We start from the raw sequence: 19,146 nt of genomic DNA, 5'->3' as shown, positions 1-19,146 counted from the left end.
AATGGGTGCCTTTTGATTATTTTTAAAAACCTTATATGAGTACAGTTGCAATTCTGCTTGCTAATGGTTAAAATTCATTCTCATTTTAATAACCAAAAAATAATACCAAAAATAAATATATTTTCCAATTCAATGTATTTTATCTAAGTATTAAATACAAACAAACACATTTAGTAGGTGTTTAATTTTCTAATCCAAAGTGTGAAAAATTACATCTGTCTTTCCTATTTTGTGGTTCTCATTCACACTAGAGTACTCAGAAAGAGATGTTCCCCATCATGTGAAAATTAAAGAATATCTTTTCTGGCATAAGAGCAATGTATAGTAGACAGACATCTCTACAGATAGATGCAATAATTTTCTTTCACATCATAGGCTAAAAACGAAATATAATTGAAGCTTCTTATTGCCCCACACCCAACTGTAGAAATTTGAGAATCATAAGAAAGCAACACCCTAGGGAGTAAAACTACTTGAGTTAAAACAGTTTAATCTTCAACTCCATTTTAATAATACCTCAGTTATATAAATATTCTCTTCCATTAAAAGTTATATATACCATGTTGGAATCCATATTAGCATGATATTATACATCTATCTATAAAATCTATCTAAACAAATATAGAACAAATATTTTCTTTAAAATCCTCGTTAAAAAACAAGCATACACATTAAGATGTAACCAGACCGATCATGTGATAAGGCTTTTTTTTTCTTCTTAAATTTATACTTTTTTTGAAAAGAAGTTCACACAGCTAGCTGTACAACTAGAAAGTAGTATGTCTTCAGTTCTCACTGAAGTACATATAGAATCAAATAACATTACATTTCAAAGGCTTTAGCTTTGCACCAATTAGCCAAATACACAGTCTTTTGTACAATCATAACACACTGTGGAAAAACTAGTCTGTTCTCTCCAGTTTATATTCTCTTGGCAAACCATGATCTACTGCTTATGTTAAGCATCTGATTGTCAGATCTGAACAAACTGAATATTCATGATGACAATTAACCATTTACTGTCTAAAACTAAGAAAATACAATGTATCATAATAATTATTATAGGTGAGGCACTCACATCTACAAAGAGACCATTGTTGCAATAGTGGTTTTTAAAAATATTTTAATAGGAGTAGAGTCAGAAGAATTATCAGGATATATGATCACATATATAGATCAGCATTTACCAGGCATTCAGCTTTTCTCTGCAAATGTGATTAAATGTTCTTTGTTTGCATTTAAATTGTCATATATCCAACAGAAGCCATGCTTTTATAAAAAAGTGTTTCAATCACCTCCAAAAGACACACACGATCACAAAGGTTTCCCAGGTTAAACTAAAGGTTTTACGGTTTAGGTTGGGAGGGAGTTCAAGGAATGAAAAGGCAGGGGGCAGGGAGGCATTAGAAAGCTAGTCAAATAAAAGGAAAAGAAAAACTTACCTTTGTAGGATAATTTCAGCCTTGGCACATTGTTCTTCCCATTTTGATAGTTTGCTCTTGCTGTAAGTAATACTCCCCAGAAAAGACAGACAATCCTAGCGAACCAGCCCATGCTGCAGGCACTGCGGGTCCTATGCTGTTTCAGTCTCGGGTCCTGTATTGTGCAGCCACAGAAGTTCAAACAATCTGGAAACTGGAGGTAACAGGTGATTTAGGTCAGTTTCATTCATAAATGCAGACAATCAAGACCTCCAGGCAACACTAACACCTCTTCTTCTGTAACAGTCACTGAAGCCCAGAAACTTCAAACCCTCCAAAAAAAAAAAAAAAAAAAAAAAATCGAGCCAGGCACCGGATAATGAGGCACAACTGTTGTGTGGAAAGAAAAAAAAATCAACAAGGGCTGCAGCAGTGGTGCTTAAGAAGCAGTTCCTTTTATCTAGACTCTTCTGATAGCTGGCGGACTCTAATCCTGCTGCCTGCTTCATTCGGCTCCGGGGAAGCAGAATGAAAGGGGAACAGAGAGAGAGAGAGAGAGAGAGAGAGAGAGAGAGAGAGAAACCGTGAGCAGCGCGGACTTTTCCTGTACACATGTAGGGAGAGATGACACAAGATCCCACAGACAGGTTTTCCCAACACTCACTAGACTGGCTGACAATGGGAGAACAGGCGAGCTCAGCCCACTCCCCTTCCCTCCTGTCACACAACACATGCAAAAAACATCTCGTAGAGATTAGAGCCGGGAGCAGAACACTCCAACGTGCCTGTGAAAGGCATGTAGCTATAAATTTACTTCCCAAGGCAAGCGTTGTTTTATAGCCATTTTTAGGTGCAATTTTGATGAAAAAAAATCTGAATTCTGCTACCTACATAATTTCCAACTCATGCTCATTATATAATTCTGCTTGGACTTGTGCGTTGTATGTTATACGTATGTTTATGCCTATATACGTATATGGATATGCATATATATGTCTGTCCTTTTCATCAATATAACTTTAACCACTGGAGGTTTTAAAACCTTGTTAGCAATCATTCCCTCCTCCCAAGAAACCCCCTTGGATCAACCACCCCCTTCCCCCGCCCCACTGCAATTTCAGCGAAGAAATTCCTAGTAAAGCCCATTTCAACAATCAGCTCAAGACAAATATAGGTCCACTGAGAATTATAAATTACAACAGGGGATTCTCAAAAGGACACTCAGCATTTAAAAACATGTATGGTTTTCCAGCTCCTGGAATGGTCTGGCTAACATTTTTAGTGCATCACATCTCATTAATTAAAGTCACTTCCCTAGTTTTGGTTTAAAGGGCAGAGGAAGATGACAAAGTTCACAGAAGTCCCTGCTGGGTGTCAAGGACCAACATAAAGAGAATATCTCTGCGTCTTCATGAGCTGGTGAAGGGTTACTAAATTTTCTGTGGACATATATGCATGTATTCAGGCAGTCATACAAACACCATTAATTCTTTTCTAAACAGGCATGTTGCCTGAGGTGTTTAAATTTCCTTTCGTATTTTCTTTCAATTTTTCTCAAAGCTGATATCCTTACGGTTTTGTTTTGTTTTGTTTTGTTTTGAGGAAGGGCGTATGAAGATCAACAGGACAGAACTTTCCCTTCTTTATTCCCCAACTCTCTCTACTCTGCACCCTCCCCCCAACCCCACATACAGCACACGTTAGAAATTTGGAGGAGAGAGCTCTATTTCAGTAATATGGAAATTTCTTGGCTGAAAGGAAAGGGTGAGTCTTACAATTAAAAACATAAACACTTATTGAAAGTGGTTTAGTATTCTTATAAAAAATGACCTAAGCATTGTCACTACAGCTTTCATTACTTAATGTCTATAGACCAATAGAGAAAGAGCAACTCCCTCTGTCCCTCTCTCCCTCCCTCTCTCCCTCTGTGTGTGTGTGTGTGTGTGCGTGTGTTTGTGTAAGTGTAGGTGGACGAGGAGGAAGAGAATGAAGAGGATTTAAAGGGGCGAGAATGGGGGAGGGGGAGCAGGGATTCTCTTTCTACTTCACTAGATTGATTCATCAAACAGACCCTATTGTATTTGTCAGTTTCCACCAGCCTATTGATCAGTCAGTATTGTTAAGAAAATAAAATCCAAAAATAATGTTGATTTTACTGATTCCCACACTTGTTATCCTGAGCACTTTTCACGCTCTAGGCAATGGATTAAGGCTGCAAATGACAAGAGGCTTGTCTGTCTTCCATGGATTACTCTCTATAGACATTCATTCTGCAGAGGAATTCATGTCACTTTGGGATTATTTAGAAGACTGGACTAACGAATTATCCTATTGAAATACCACATATGGTTAAATACTTTAAATACTTGTACCATTTTCATTAATATATATTGTAAATATCTATTTTTCTCCAGCTCTTGTTACCTAGACTAGCAGAACAAGTTTATATTTGTCAAAACTAAACAGGATAAGCAAATTTAGAAATGTATCCATTTCACTTGCCTAATGTCTAATCCTGAAACATTTTGATGTTGTCCAGGAAAAATAAAAGGTTGTAGGTAAAATTCAGATAAAAGAGGGTCAGAATTGACTCCATGGAGAAGAAAGACATTCAATCTGGAGTCTGAACCACAAAATCATGACAGAATTACTTTATTTTGTAAAATAAATAACTTAATGTTGAAGCCTGGAATTTGGTAGCACTGCCACCCCATGTTTATACACACACAAATTTTTTAAAAACTTTAATGTACTTATTTAACATTTTTCTTACCCTCTAAAATTTTTATGATCTTTGGGTCTTTTCAAACAATTGAAAGTTTAATGAATTCACATTTATATTTACATATCTGTAATTTTTTTAATTAAAAAATGTGAGAATAGGAAATTTTTTATGTAAGCATAACTGTTCTAGACTGATTAAATTATAAAATAGTAGAAAAGTGTGACCACAGATAGAATTTTTTTAATTGTGGAAGGAAAGAAAGGGGGGGGGGAAGAGAGGAAGGAAGGAAGGGGGAAGGAAGGAAGGAACTACTTCCTGAAAAATACTTACCAAAGTATTTGTAATATTATATTTCTACTGCTTTCTCAACTGACTTTGGTCAGGGTTAAATAAAGTTACTCTCAATGTTTTTCTTATAACACCCAAACATGTGAGGGATAACCGACGTTAAACCTATTTCTGAATTGAGGTAGATGCAAAGTTGAGGTGGACTTGGGTGGATGTCATCAGAATCTATCAAAATCTGCATGTGTGAAATGTGAATTTTGATTCACCTCCCAAGGAACATTGCTCCCTACTCTGAATCTGTGACCTCAGCCCTGACACGGTCAAGCCTGCTGTATTTGCCACATTAACCATTGATTTTACTGCATCATTTACGTTTTTAAAAGTCATACATAGTATATTGACCTTTTAACGTTGAGTTTTTTTAAGGTACAAGTGAAAAATCTTATTTTGTTTCTCTTAAAGCAGTATCTCTATTTTCAATTATTTTCTAACCCACGATCTACATCATATGCTATAATTTACTTGCAACTGAGTTTATAATATCTTCTTAAATTTCAAGTTTTCAGATGTGATTAAGTCCTGCTACAGAGTCAAATTTAAGCAGGTGTTTAATATGATGATCATGCTGTTGTATATATTTCTGTCAAATAAATCAGTAGTTTTTAATCTCACCCCACTCCATATTGAGATGGATTACGGAGACTTCCAAGTATAAAACTCTTGACAGGCAGTTTTCTGGGTGGCGTGCTTGATTTTCTAGAGAAACAACTCTTCCAACTTCACAACACTTTGGTTAACTCTTCTTTTTCAGTTAAGACCAGTACAGTCAAAGAAGACAGATGTTAAAGCAATTCTCCATTGGAAATGTATTTTTGATCTTTTCATATGTTAGCTAAAACTAATGTGTACATTTTTTAAATGTACACTTTCTATAATTTGTTATTTATTAATGAAACAAACTGGGATGGCAATAAACATTGCAGTTTAATAGCAGAAATTGTTCTAATTTGTGAGATGGTATTCCAAGTGCTTCCCCAGGTTATAGACAGCCTGAAACTTTCTGTGAGTGGTAGGTAAAAACACTTGCTATATTTGTGCATAAAAGAATATAAGGAGAAACAGCTTAGATATATTTAAGAGATTGAGTGGATTAAGTGTACTTGATGCTATGGTGCGCTTCATTAAACATACCTGCCTCTCCGTGCAATCCCGCTCCACCCACCATTTCACTATGGTTAGATAAACACCCCCAAAGGGTGTACCAGCCACAAAAGTAGAGGACCTCTTTAAGAGAAATTATGAAGTTAAGAATTTCAAAAGGAGTTGGTTAACCAGCTCTCCTAACAAAAAACACCAAGAAGGAAACCAATACTAAAAAACAAACACAAATTTCCATACTCTTCCCAAGGTGTTATTCAATTGAGTCATGTAAAAAAATCTATATTAGTTTCCATTCAACATCTGCTATCTCCCTTTTTTTCCTTCAAGAGAATGCTTCATTAGTATATGAGAAGGACCTATGATCAACAGAATTACAGCAAATATCAGATTAGAACATTTGCCCTTGCTCTGACATCTCATGCTGGAAATTCATTTTTAATGAGGGTTTTTCTGGTACAGGGAAGTTGAATTATTTTTTTTTTTTTCTAAAAAAGAATTGTGTGGGTGAAAACATTCTTTAGAAGATCAAAAGACATCTTATTAATTGGGAAAACTAAATAGTTGATGTATTATTCATTCTAGCCAAAAAATGGTAGTTATTTAAGAACTACTGCCGTAGTCGCTGAGAACGGGGGGCTGGGTGGCAGCAGGTTAAAAGCAATATTTAAGAAATTAAGTTAAACTTTTTTTAAAATCTGACCCCTGTGAATGCTTTTGGGGCAAGCAACGTGTGAAAGCATGAGTTGAGAGGAAGAATTGGTACAAGGCAGAAGGAATTCAATCTCTAGGGAAGCATTAACTCCTGTCTTTCCCTATTACCCACCCATGAACAGAGATCTCAGTAAAATAAGCTAGCCCCTCCTCGGAACTGAACTTGCAACAGTTTAAGAAAAAACAGTTTTATGTCTTCTCTTGTGACATCAGTGTTCATCATGAGATTTAAGGTAAATAGGGACTCAAGATAAAAGCCTTTTTGTTTTTCAAATGAATTAACATGATAGGTGTTAAATCAATGCAGGGGTCCAGAAACTGGCCAGTCACGTTAGCTGTGGCTCTAGATTTTAAGAAAAATTTAAACCATTAAGGGGTATCAGAAATTACAGGGGAAGTTCTTTAGCAGTAAGGTGAGGCGGTAGCTTCCCTTTCCTTGAGAATTTGATTCGAAGGGCTAGCAGGTGAGTTTTATTAAGTTTGTGGGCGGGGGGAACAGAAGACAGTGACAAAAAAGGGATGCATATAATTTTATGTTTAGTGTCTATGTAGCCAAAAGTGGCTAAAATCCAGTTATAGGAACAGGATTTACCATTTCCACAGTCTCTCTTTTCTTTCGACTTTTTAAATCGATCATATTTTTCAACATTTCAAAATGTTTTAAACATCGGACTTTTCCTTTTTCACCTAGTTAAGCAGTGTAATCACTAGTTTCTTTATTAGATTATCTGATAAGTGAATGCAGTTTTCCAGAATATTAATCTATTGCAATAATTAAACACTGAAAATACCAGAATACCTGTTTGGGTTTTTTGTTATTGTGGTGTTGTTTTGTTTTGTTTTTAAGTGAGAGTGTCTCCACCTCAACTCAAATGGAACAAGAAAGTTTTCAAGTGAGACAAAAATCCCATTGTTAATACTGATCAGTACAGGCTAGGCAGTGAGGAGGAAAAAATGAGGCGTCCCTGGAATACAAATGAAATGAGCAGGTTGGCTGTTGAGTGTTTCAGGACATGAAGTTATTAGTTATTTGCTTTCAGCAAAGGTATAGCACACAGTTTCTCACTGAATAAACAAATAAGCAGATCTGTACTAAACAAAACAAAGTGAAGAAACTAGGCAGTATTGTTTAAAGGACTACTTTCCATCTGACTCAGGCAAAGCAGATGCATATAGTTTCCCTATGTTACCACTGAAAAGGATGTTGCACCTCAGATGTAAGTTTACTAAAATCTGTATGTTCTAGGAAGCAGCCTATTTTCTTTTCTTAAAAATGTTTTTAAAGAGTTTGAAACTGATTACGATAGGAAACAGAAATGCTGAAGCCTAGAATTAAAGCTCCTTAAAAGTCTTTATTATAATGGCAAAACCAACTGTTTGGCGGATGGTGACTCCAAAACTACAGTGCATTCTGCTTTTCAAGGGCACAGCGTTCTCCAAATTGCAAGAGTTAGGAAGAAAGGACTTCAATTATTTTCTTCCCTATTCTGTATTGTTTCAAGTGTTAAATATCATGTGGTCTAGTCTATGCCCTCCGTTTTTTTCTTTTGTGATGTGGGGTTGGTGTCAGAATTATATGCCAGGTTTCATTTCACTGCCTTGGCTACAGGAGCAGCTGTCACCTTATGGGAGAGATTAGGAAACTCCTTGTTTATTAGTTAACAGTTATTATTTACAAGTGATTTAGGAAGAAAATTCAAGTCTCCACCATTTTCCCTCAGGGCATATTCAAAGAATAAGTCTCTTTGCAAATCAATCAACATAAATTCATTTTCTCATGCCGTATTGATGAGAAGAGAAAATAACATCCAATATGTCCAGCCTTGAATCTTCTTAAATTACAGATCCAAGTTGAAAATGGTTTGACTTGAGGACTTAAATGGTGATCTGATTAGTCTCTTGCTTGTTCTTTCAAAGTTGATGAATAACTTTAGTAACTTAAAGCACTTGAAAGGCCCTCAAATATCTAATAGAATATTATAAAACACCCTTTGTGGCATAAAAATAATGTCCACTACCACAAATAGTATTCTCACACAGTTTTTAACTCTATTATCTCAAAGTTTAGCAATTAACTGTAATAATGTGCTGATGATACATAAGAAAAAAGCCCACTAGTTAATTTTTTTTTTTTTTTTTTTTTAACATCTTTATTGGGGTATAATTGCTTTACTGCCCCACTAGTTAATTTTTGAACTTAAAATTTTAAACGAGTGTAATCCTTGCTGTGTAATTTTGTAGAAATAACATTTGATGTTTTTTGATACAATCAGATAGTTTGGTGGTCTTGTTTTGACATATTAAATAATTACTGCCAATTTAATAATTGTTTAATTAATAAATAATTTACTGTCAATAATTACTGTGAAACCTATTTCAATTCCGTTAAGCTAAAATAAAAACACTTAGAGAAATAAGAAAACTAAATTTGAGTGAATCAAACTAAATATGGGAATCTACTTCTTGGGCTGTCAACGTGAGTTTGTTAAGTGTTTGCTACTGTGTGTAACCCAGCACATCTTATTTGGTTCCAGAGATGTAATTTTAGATACGTATACTCTTTCTTTACTCTTAAATCCAGTCACATTTGAAACCATTTTACTTATATTTCTTGAATTGTTTCTTTTATATTTACCCATTTATTCAACAAGATTTTGAGAATTGCCTAGGTGTCAGTCATTGTGTCTTGTAAAACAAATTACAAGTTTTTTGAGAATTAGTGATATACAGTCCTGCTAACCAATGCCAATTTATCCTTTTTAAAAAAATTTTTCTACCATAAAAAAAAATTTTTTTTCTACCATAAAGATAAAAAACATCTACAAAGCTTTCTGTACCCATTTTGGTCTAGAGAGAGAGATTTATTTATTCATTCATTCATTCATTTATTTATTTACTTACTTACAATACATCTCTCCTGCTCTTTTCTTTTCATCAAATCCTGTACCTGTTTTCATTCTGTCTAGTAATATTTTCTCTATTGCTGTGGAAGACCCTACCCGATGACAGACTGTCTATGTATTTTGCTGGATTACTCCTGATTATAGGCTACTATAGTCCCCTAAAGTTAATATGCCTATATCAGGATTTTGCATTAGGGACTCAGGATATAAGATTGCTTTTTTAAAAAAAAAAGGTTTGCATACTTTTTTCACAATGTTTTGTGAGTCTTCTAGAAGCTCTCTCCCCTATGATTCTATGGTGCTAGGTGCATATATCTAGTTTAGCTCTTATTACTTTATATTATAATAAATTTCCTCAACAGACTCTAATCTCAAAGAGAACAGAAACTTTTTCTCATTATTTTATTTTCAGTGCTCAGCATAACCTCTGGCACAGAGTAAAGTTTAACCTATTAATTAATGGATTAATTAATTAATTAAAGGGTCAGGGGAAATATATGTTAGGCCCAGAAATCTCACAATTTGAATAAATAGTTCGGTAGAAATAGTTTCTTTGCAGGTACAATTATACTAGTTTTCCACGCTCTTATACTAAACATGGATTGGAGTGTAGAGAGTAACATTGATAGAGTTCTAATTTGTTCATTTAAAATGCTGCTAAAGTAACCACATTATAGTCCATAAAATAAAATACGTTTGGTCTTTTCTTCAAAGCATGGAAAATTATTTTTGTTATTATTATTTTTTATTCAATTATAGATTTCTTTTCAGATTAAAGACTTCTCTTCAGATTTCCTACAGCCTGCAAATTATTACAGTATGTTGCTAAATCGGACATTAATCAAAATGAACATTCTACAGTATTACCAAATATATAGTGTTTTCAAATGGCAATAAGTTCTTATTTTTTTATTTTAAAAATTGAGTGGTGTTTATAAAACTCCCGGAAAGAAAGCCACCACAATTGTGAAAATGCATATATTATATGAGACAGGACACCTGGGTTTAAACCACAAGATCACAATTTGTAGCAATATAATTGAAATTTTAGTTTCTTTGGCTACAAATGAGATTGGGCATCTCCCAGCTTCCCAGTGGCTGTTAGGACCAAACCAGTTATCATATTTGACACTGCCCGGTACAAGGACATTCAGAGAGCCAGTGTTCCTAGGCAGAATTTCCACCTTCACAGAGCATGGAGCCGGACTCTGCAGTTCAGCGTTTGACCAAACCTCTGGACATCAGAATTGAATATGGGGGGCCAGGGTATCGTGTAAATATTGTTGGTAAAAAACAGTGATTCTAAAATGCCCTTTTGCAGAAAGAAAAGACAACCCTTTGAGAATCATTGCAAATGTTAGATGAAAAAGAGGAAAGGAGAACATAGGCTGCTATTACTTCTGTGTGTTGAAATGTTGTCCTTTAAGTATCACACGTTCGATTTTAAATGCACCAAATTTACATATCAAGTGCAGGAGGTTTGATCACAAAGAATAAGATAGCTAAATGGAAATATGAAGAGTAGAGAAGGCAGCAGCAAGTGGAGAAACCCTGTCTTAGACTAACAAGCATGAAGTTGCCTTCGCTAACCAGCCCTGCAACCCCAGGCAGCTGCAAATGGAAGGAGAGCGGCGTTTCCCATCTTAACAAACTGCCAGTGACTCACTTGGCCAGATGTAGTTTTGAGATCCTCCACCTTTCACAGCTCACACAGTATAGAGAGAGTTGTATCTTTTATGGTAACTCAAGCCTTAAATTAGTGGAGGGCCCATTATTAGCACTAAATCCTCAACCTGCAAGTGGTTTTTGAAATAACCTAAGTTGCAAGCTTCATGAATCAGTTTTTACGTTTCAGAGCAAATATTTTTCCCAGATAAATGTCATACTTAACTTTAGGAAGCAGAGAAGTTTAGGTCAACAGGTGAAACACCTGTACAACTATTATGGGAATATTTCCTACTACTACTTATATTTTAAGCCATTATGTCTCATAGGTCAACAGCACTATTTAGTATTTTAACTGTTAGAATTGTTTTTCATGCTGTTTTCAGAACACTAGGGAATCTTGATTGGCTGGTAAATAAGTTAATTTTCCATTCTAGTGGAATGTTTTACTATAATAGCTTCAACAGAAACAATTTCCCTTTACCTTTATTATTACTGTTAAAATACACTGGCAGAAACAGGACAATGATTAACATTATACCACTATCTTTGAATAGTTTCTTAAATCTACAAATGGATACCCCCAAAATATCATTTAGAGTCACAAAATAAATTTTTATGGATATATTAAACTACAAAATATGTCCATTTTCATATTTATTTTCGTTATAATTGCCAGACGTCAAAACATTATGAAGTATGAAAATACAATTGTCACAATCTGAATAGAATTCCGATTTCTATTTTTGCACAATTATCAGTCCATGGCAAAACTTTCTAGATTCACTGGACATAAGTTTTGGGATATGCTAAGCAGATTTTAAAGAAAGACTCATGTTTTATAAACCTACATGGAATTTTAAAAAATCTGTCCAGTGTATTCCCTCAAAAAATGCTGTTTCAAATGTATTTAGCAGCATTTTCAAATGTGCATTCAACAAATGTAGAAAGCCACTTAGACTCCCACTAAATTGAGTCTATCAGAAAGTGGTTCAAATGTCACTAATTGTTTTATAGGAATAATCATATTGTAGCTTTAAACAAACTTAAGCTTTAGTCTACTTTAAGACTGGAGTGCCCGGATGAAAATAAAGACCCTTTTGCTGAAATAGAGACGACTGAGTTACATTTAACAAGATGCAGGATGTGGCACTTGAGGGATCTAACACTGGCGGGCTGTGCGCCACCCCAGCAGCTAGATCACGTTTCCTTTGCCTCAAACGATTTCAGAATAATTTCATAAAAATGACATGATTGACACTCTAGCTTTCTTCCCATTCTGATGTATTTAAATGTTAATATCTCTGCAATGCATTGATACTTTAAAACTATTAGAAAAGAAATAAGCCAGCAATTTTACTTGGGTGAATTTTATTATACAAATTAAGATGACCTTTTATTTACTCTAAAGGTTTTCCCTAATTGCTCTTACTTTTCTAATTTTCTGTGCGTGTCTTCATTAAATGGGCTTTGGGATACTTTCCACAGTCCTTTCCGTCAAGTATAAAAATGAGTGACTGGGTACTGTAACAAATATGGGTAAGATATCTTTTTCTGTATACATTATGTAAACATAACATTATTGTAAGTGTCCCCTTCCCTAGTTCATTCTATCTCTAATTTGGTTATTCCCCTCTTTAAATTCAATTCTCTACAAAGTCTTCCAAAATAAATTATTTTAACTCTAGTCATCCCAACAGTCATTATGCATTATGAGCTAAATCTCTATACATATGTATTCTGTTTGGGGCATGTTTTTATGTATTCATTCTGTCAGTGAAGTGCACAAATCATGAATATATTTGTCTTCAATAGCACTTTAATTACAGGACAACTTCAATGGTGATGGTCCTATGGCCTATTTCCTGTGAAGTTCCTAGTGCAGTTCTTTTCCCACAATGGGTCCTCCATAAATGTAAGTGAATGACTTCCTGACTATTGTCAAGGATCCCGAGAGAATGCAGGATGGTGTTGGCAGCAAGAGACAAAGCTGGCTGTCAAAACTGTTATATTCAGATGAACAGCAAAAAGTTGAAAGAGATCTGAAAGTTTTCGGAAGCACTCTGCCCATTTTGTCAAAAACTGTTTCAAAGAATTTTATGTATCCTGAACTCATGAAGATTGGTTTGAAAAACAAATCCCAGAATTCAAGAAACTGTTCAATGACTAATTTACTTTATTGAGAAAGAAAAAAGTAAAAAATATGGTAGTTTAAAAATGATATTTACCTGAAGAGATTACTATGTTCTAGTGTGGGATATGCAGAAAAGTATTTTGTAGTAGGTTGATGAAATATCCTTAAATAACAGAATTTCGTTAGGTATAAGTTTGACACAAATGGCTTTCATCTTGCCCAGTTCTCTGACCCATAGGCTAAATATCAGGTATTATAACATTTAAGAGGTAAGGCTTCTGCCTGTGTAAGTAGGTGTGGGAAAAATGTGTCGTCCTTTTCCTGGGAGGTCAGTGGGGCGCTGGTGGGTGAGGCAGGTTTCCATTCAGTTGTTCTGCACTAAAGAAGTGCTGCTATGAGAGAATGAGGCTGGGTACGCATGTAAGGAGGGCCTTAAAACAGTGAGACCACGAGCAGTTTGAGGTTAAGCGAACACCTTTTCTACCAAGATTTTAAAGCATTGTAGTCTTATGTATTTTATATATGCATGCATGTATATAGGTAAACCTGTGTATATACACGTTTATGTATATATACATTTACACACACATATACACATGCACTGAATGTAATTCAACAGAAATTTATTGAATTTCTGTGCCAGGCATTCTGTGCTAAAACAGTAAAAATTCAAAGACAAATGAACACATTCCTTACCATGAAGGATTTGCAATTGCATTGGAGAGGCAACATAAGACTAGCCTTTTAGAAATATACACCTACAATCTCCTAGATGCCATTCAATTATAAACTTTAAAACACAGACAAAAGATAATTACTCTCAGTTTTTAGAAGTACTTAGCTAGGCTGAGGTAGTTTTCAATAATGTGTAATAAAATATTTTTCTTCTTTCTCGAATGATACAAACTCATGTGTAATTTCTGGCATGTTAAGTACAAGTGGAACAGTTGGCTTTGACCAATATCCTTATTCTGAAGAATTACTACTCTCAGATTTCAGTCTTAGAAAAAGTGATAAAGGCTATTCTCAGAAATCAGACTCAAGATATAGAAAACTGCAGCTTTCTGATTAGTGCATTTTAAATGGGTCTAAAGGTAAATACCGTCACCTGAGTCTCATTACAAGCAATGGATACGATGTATATTAAATGCTCTAAAAGTAATGTTCAGCTTCTAAGTAGTATGTTTTATACAACTAATTGGCTATGGCCTACACACCCTGATTCAATTTTAAATATCAAAGAATTTTCTTCGTGACTAATACTTGCATTTTAAAATTGTTTTTCTTCTGAGTATTTTATTTCGTGTTTACTGGAGATGAAATGCACTTTTCAGACCTCTATTTTGTTACTTATACCTGGAAAGAATCTAGAATGAAACAGGAAAGCAGAGATGAACATTCTGTAACACCTTCTCATTGATTCTATTAATTTTAGAGATGAGCCTTGTACATTCCTCAGTGGTCCAAGTAGGAATGACAACAACAAGAACACTCCATTGTTTATTCCACATAGTGGGGTGCGTGTGCATGTGTGTGTGTGTTGCAGGGGAGCTGTGTGTAGGCTCACGTCTGACCCAAGTACCTGGATTACAGGGGTTTTTTTTGGCGGTACGTGGACCTCTCACTGTTGTGGCCTCTCCCGTTGCGGAGCACAGGCTCCGGACGCGCAAGCCCAGCGGCCATGGCTCACGGGCCCAGCCACTCCGCGGCACGTAGGATCCTCCCAGACCGGGGCATGAACCCGTGTCCCCTGCATCGGCAGGCGGACTCTCAACCACTGCGCCACCAGGGAAGCCCAGAATTACAGTTTTAAATAGCAAGTAAGGAGGCAGTAGAGTGTGATGAGAAAAATCCAACCTGAGTCCTAGTTCCGGCTTGGGCACTAACGAGTTATGTGTTATTAGATAATGAATTTCTTGGGGCCTCAATATCCTCCTCTAAAAATGAGTTAACTGGAAGAGATACACTCCACCTCTGGCTCCTTCTAGCACTGAAAAGCCTATATCCTAAAGTATATTTCCAAGCCATAGTGTGAAATTTATCACTTAAATGTTTAGCAATATTTAATTATTTTAGTTAGAAATAAAAATTTAATAATTCATTTTGCTCCAGATAAAACTGTAATTTCAGTTGGGGAATAGAAAAAAAATGTTATATAATACTGTGTTATTAAAATATTTGAAAATATCTATGATGGTCCCAATGTCAAATTATTACTTTATTAAATAGAACTCAGTTATAATATACCTCCTATACTAGTTTCTGAAGTAGGTATTTAGGATAAAATCAGTTATATCATTCTGATGTTAAATGTAATTGGCATGATGCAGAAGAATTTGACTGAAGTTAAGGTTTTTGGAGAATGTTTACTGTTCCTATCATTTGAGGAAGAAAAGTTAAATTTCGTCTTCAGAGAGGGTTAACAGAAACTATAATGCACATGTTCAATTTATATTCTTCTCATTTGGTTACATTAAGATGTGCATTTAGTAGAAAACACTACTAATGATGATAATTTTAACTTTGCTTATTTCAATGGCTATTTATCAATCATTTTCAGATACTGAACTAGTTGCTATGGGGAAGAAAGGAAATGAATTAAATGTGATTCCTGCCCTTGAGAAGGTCCCAATCTAGTCAGGGAAAGTTATACAGCAAAAGAAGATACGAACACAAAATGCTAACTGCTCAGATAGAGCAGATGACAGGCACTTAGCCCAGCTGGGATATTATAGAGGCTTCCTGTGGGAGATGGTGCCTGTGCCGGGTCTTAAATGATAAGTAAGAGCAGGTGAAGAAAGATAAGGAGGTCGTGCCAGGGCTTCAAGCAAAACACAAAGCCACAAAATAGGAAAGCATGTGTGAGTGCAGGAAATGGGAGCAATTTTGCCATTAAAAGGGTGTAAAGTGCAAAGAGAAGAGGGAGGAGAAATCGGCAGGGGCCAAACGAAAAACGTGTCTATATCGTCACGCTTGTAATTCTAATATAGGTGATGAAAAGACACAGAGGACATCCAAGAGGATAAAGCCATTGATAAAAGATTTGCTTTTTAGGTAAATGAGCCTCGTTGCAGTGGGAAGGATGTAATGACTAGCAACAAACCTGAAGGTAGGACGGCCAAGTAGGTTTCTCTTGTAACAGCCTAGATCAGAGGTGACAAAGGCACCTAGTCACGGCAGTAGATCATGAAAGGGCAAGAGAAATCGCAAAAGGGAGATACAAACAGGCATGCTTTGATGCTTTCCTGATGAAAGATTTGACAAGCAGAAGGATGGCGAAGTGGAATTTTCCATTTCCTGTGCTTTTATTACAATATTGTAAATGTTGTATTGTAAATAATGCAATTATTTACAATGATTCCCATGCTTATGGCATGGATGAATAGCACTATTAACTGAAACCAGCATGAGAAGAAGATGAGCAGATATGTTTGAGGAAAAAGAACAGTGTTCAATTGTGCACTTATTGGTTTTGAGAAGATTACTAAGTATATATTTTAGGTACACATAAGCAGTTTGGTAAGTTAGTCGAAAGCCTGAATATCAGAGACAAAGATTAGGGTTTATGTAGAAATTAGGGTCAATATAGAGAGAAAAACTGGGCTGAGGAGAGAACCATGGATGGCATGTAAGGAACAGGCAAAAGAGGAGAACCCCAAACAGGGGAGTGTGACAACTAAGCGTAGAAGGACAGGAAAAACAACATCACGAATACCCAGGTAGAAACTCTTTAAGGAAGTCAGCCAAATGTGGGAGAGGGACGTGGAAGCTGGCCTATGCAAGTTCTATTTGAATAGGTAGTTTGAAAATCATTCTTACTCCTTACAAGAACTGATTCAGACGTGGGAACAGAAGCCAGATTGCAGTGGGTTTTGTGAAGACCAACTGCAAGAGAAATAGGTAATAATTAGTTGATTTTGGCTAATCAGCTTTCTCCCTTTCTCAAATATGAAATGACATATAAAAATTCTTTACCTTCCTAGAATCCTGAATTCACAATGAGATTTTAAACATCTACTCTGCAAATGGAAACTATTTAGAACACATAACAGTCTTCATTTATCATCACCACATTGGGGAATTTGATTCCCTTTTCTTTCAAATAATTTGGTTTAATTTATTTCCTTATTTTTTCCCCAAGTGTTATTACAGGCTCCTCATAGCAGTTGATTCACTGATCACAATGTAATATTATGCCCTTAGCTTTTGTTGTAGGATGATATAACAAATGATCTCAGGAGGAAAACTCTTCCAACATCTGCAAAACCACTATTCATTATATTAGTCAACATCTCAAAGAACGATACACATGATAAATTCCTCCCAGAATTTAATGCCAGGAAGTCTTTCTCTGATGAAGAACTGATATATTCCTTTTCTCAGTATGTGGGAACTTATTTCTTTTCAACCTTGGTTGATGGGAAGTTTAAAATGACATGTAACGCTCACGTGTGGAAACCAGCTATTTCTAGTTTCCTGGTTAGTTCCTGGAGAGCACCTTTTCTATTCTTTTTGAGTTTTCTTGTTCTGTACTATCTTAATCGTATGTGTATGTCCATGTATATGTCTATTTACTGAAGTCCTCTTAAAACATTATTAAAATAAGAAGTTCAATGAACAACAATAAAAATCATAGTAATAAAGTATTTGGTCAGCATTTTATTTCATTTTCTCTTCATTCTTTTTGAAGGTTTCTTTTCCCTCCCACACAAACCCATGTTAGAAGAAAAGCATATTTTTGGTATTATTTTAATTAAAGATAAACTTCTCGATGAGTATTTAAAATCAATCATTTCCTTTTTTTCATATACTTAATTTCAAGAAAAGCAATACAACAGAATTTAATTCTGGCTTGAAGAACATTATTAATTTACTACACTTCTCTTATTTTTAATTATATAATACTTAAGCCTAGTACAAATATCCGTGGTGATTTTTCTTACAGGACATTTAACTACACTTAGAACCACTTGAGACTGTAACCTAATTCTAACCAATTTTATGACATTCTCTTCTAATAGAATACTTTTGGTGTGCTGCCCTTCTGCCTCATTTTCCTTCAACAGAACTTCCTAAGAACAGTGTGAAGAGTGGCAGGTACAAATAAAGGAATACAAATAATGAAACAAGGAAGAGCATTTATGGAATGTTTACAGTTTGAGTGTAGGCATGAGAATTGTAGAAGGGGATTTGATATGAGAACTAGCAAAACCTGCTTTTTTATTTTTATTTTTTACAAGAAATCCCCAAATATACTTTATAAGATAAATCCCTTCCCATCCTCATGACCCATCTCAAATGCCACTTTTTCTTTGAACACTTCCATAAAACTCTAGACAGTTATCAGTGCCCTTTTTTGGATTCCTGACGCACTGTGTTCTTAACGATTTTAATGGAATCTCAAAATACATTGTAATGATTTCTTTAAAGTTCAGCTTCCTCCCTCTCTTCACAGAGAGGAATTATACCTTATTTGCCTTATAACCTAAGCAGTGAGCACTAGGCTCTCAAAAAAGGCTGGTTTTGCTAAAATGCATGAATGAAGGAAGGAAGGAATGAGGCAGACATGTAGGTTGAAAACTGAAGAATAATGAGGCACTGCTCTGGAATTTAAATATTTCACTTTCTGGATAGTCAAGATGATTAAAGAATTGGTGATAACATTTCTACTGATGGCATAAGGTAGCAAGGATAAGAATCCTAGTAAGAATGTGAGAAGTTGGGAAAATAAACCTGTCTCTTACAAAGTCAACATTAAATCAACACAGTGCCCTGGACTTGTGACGCAGAATTACCATTCAAATATCACCTAATTCCCAGAACAAAAAAAGCTTGAATTGAACCTGCCTGATACTATTAGCAGAGTGAGCATAAGAAGGTGCACATCACAAGGAGGTAGAACGGCCATGAAGGCACCAAGAGAAAAGACCCCAAGCCAACTCGTGGCAGTGCACAGCACTTACATTTCCCCTGGATTTTCATTTTGTGAAAAGGGGAGATTGTCCCAACACCATCATGAAAAGAGATGCATCCAGCTATGCCCCCGACATGATGTTCTTCAACAACACACTTCTTTCCCTTTTTCTGGCTCCAAGCAGTATGCTTACAAGGAGAGAATGTGACTGTCATGAAAATATG

At 35.5% G+C, this 19,146-nt stretch overlaps 1 protein-coding gene across 2 annotated transcripts in view; it reads right to left on the bottom strand.

Moving 5' to 3' along the window:
- The window catches only part of SEMA3A (semaphorin 3A), a 647,654-nt gene that overhangs the window by 234,031 nt on the left and 394,477 nt on the right, over positions 1-19,146 (bottom strand). For both annotated transcript variants that reach the window (XM_060304734.1, XM_030856995.2), the window contains one exon: positions 1,443-1,635. In XM_060304734.1, the coding sequence (XP_060160717.1) occupies positions 1,443-1,554 (112 nt within the window). In that variant the 5' untranslated portion in view covers positions 1,555-1,635. The remainder of the gene's footprint in view (positions 1-1,442; positions 1,636-19,146) is intronic.

The sequence above is a fragment of the Globicephala melas genome, chromosome 9, assembly GCF_963455315.2.
Source record: "Globicephala melas chromosome 9, mGloMel1.2, whole genome shotgun sequence".
In the NCBI taxonomy this organism is placed as follows: Eukaryota; Metazoa; Chordata; class Mammalia; order Artiodactyla; family Delphinidae; genus Globicephala; species Globicephala melas.
The sequence above is the reverse complement of the archived record's forward strand: the minus strand, read 5'-3'. Positions and strand labels throughout refer to the sequence as shown.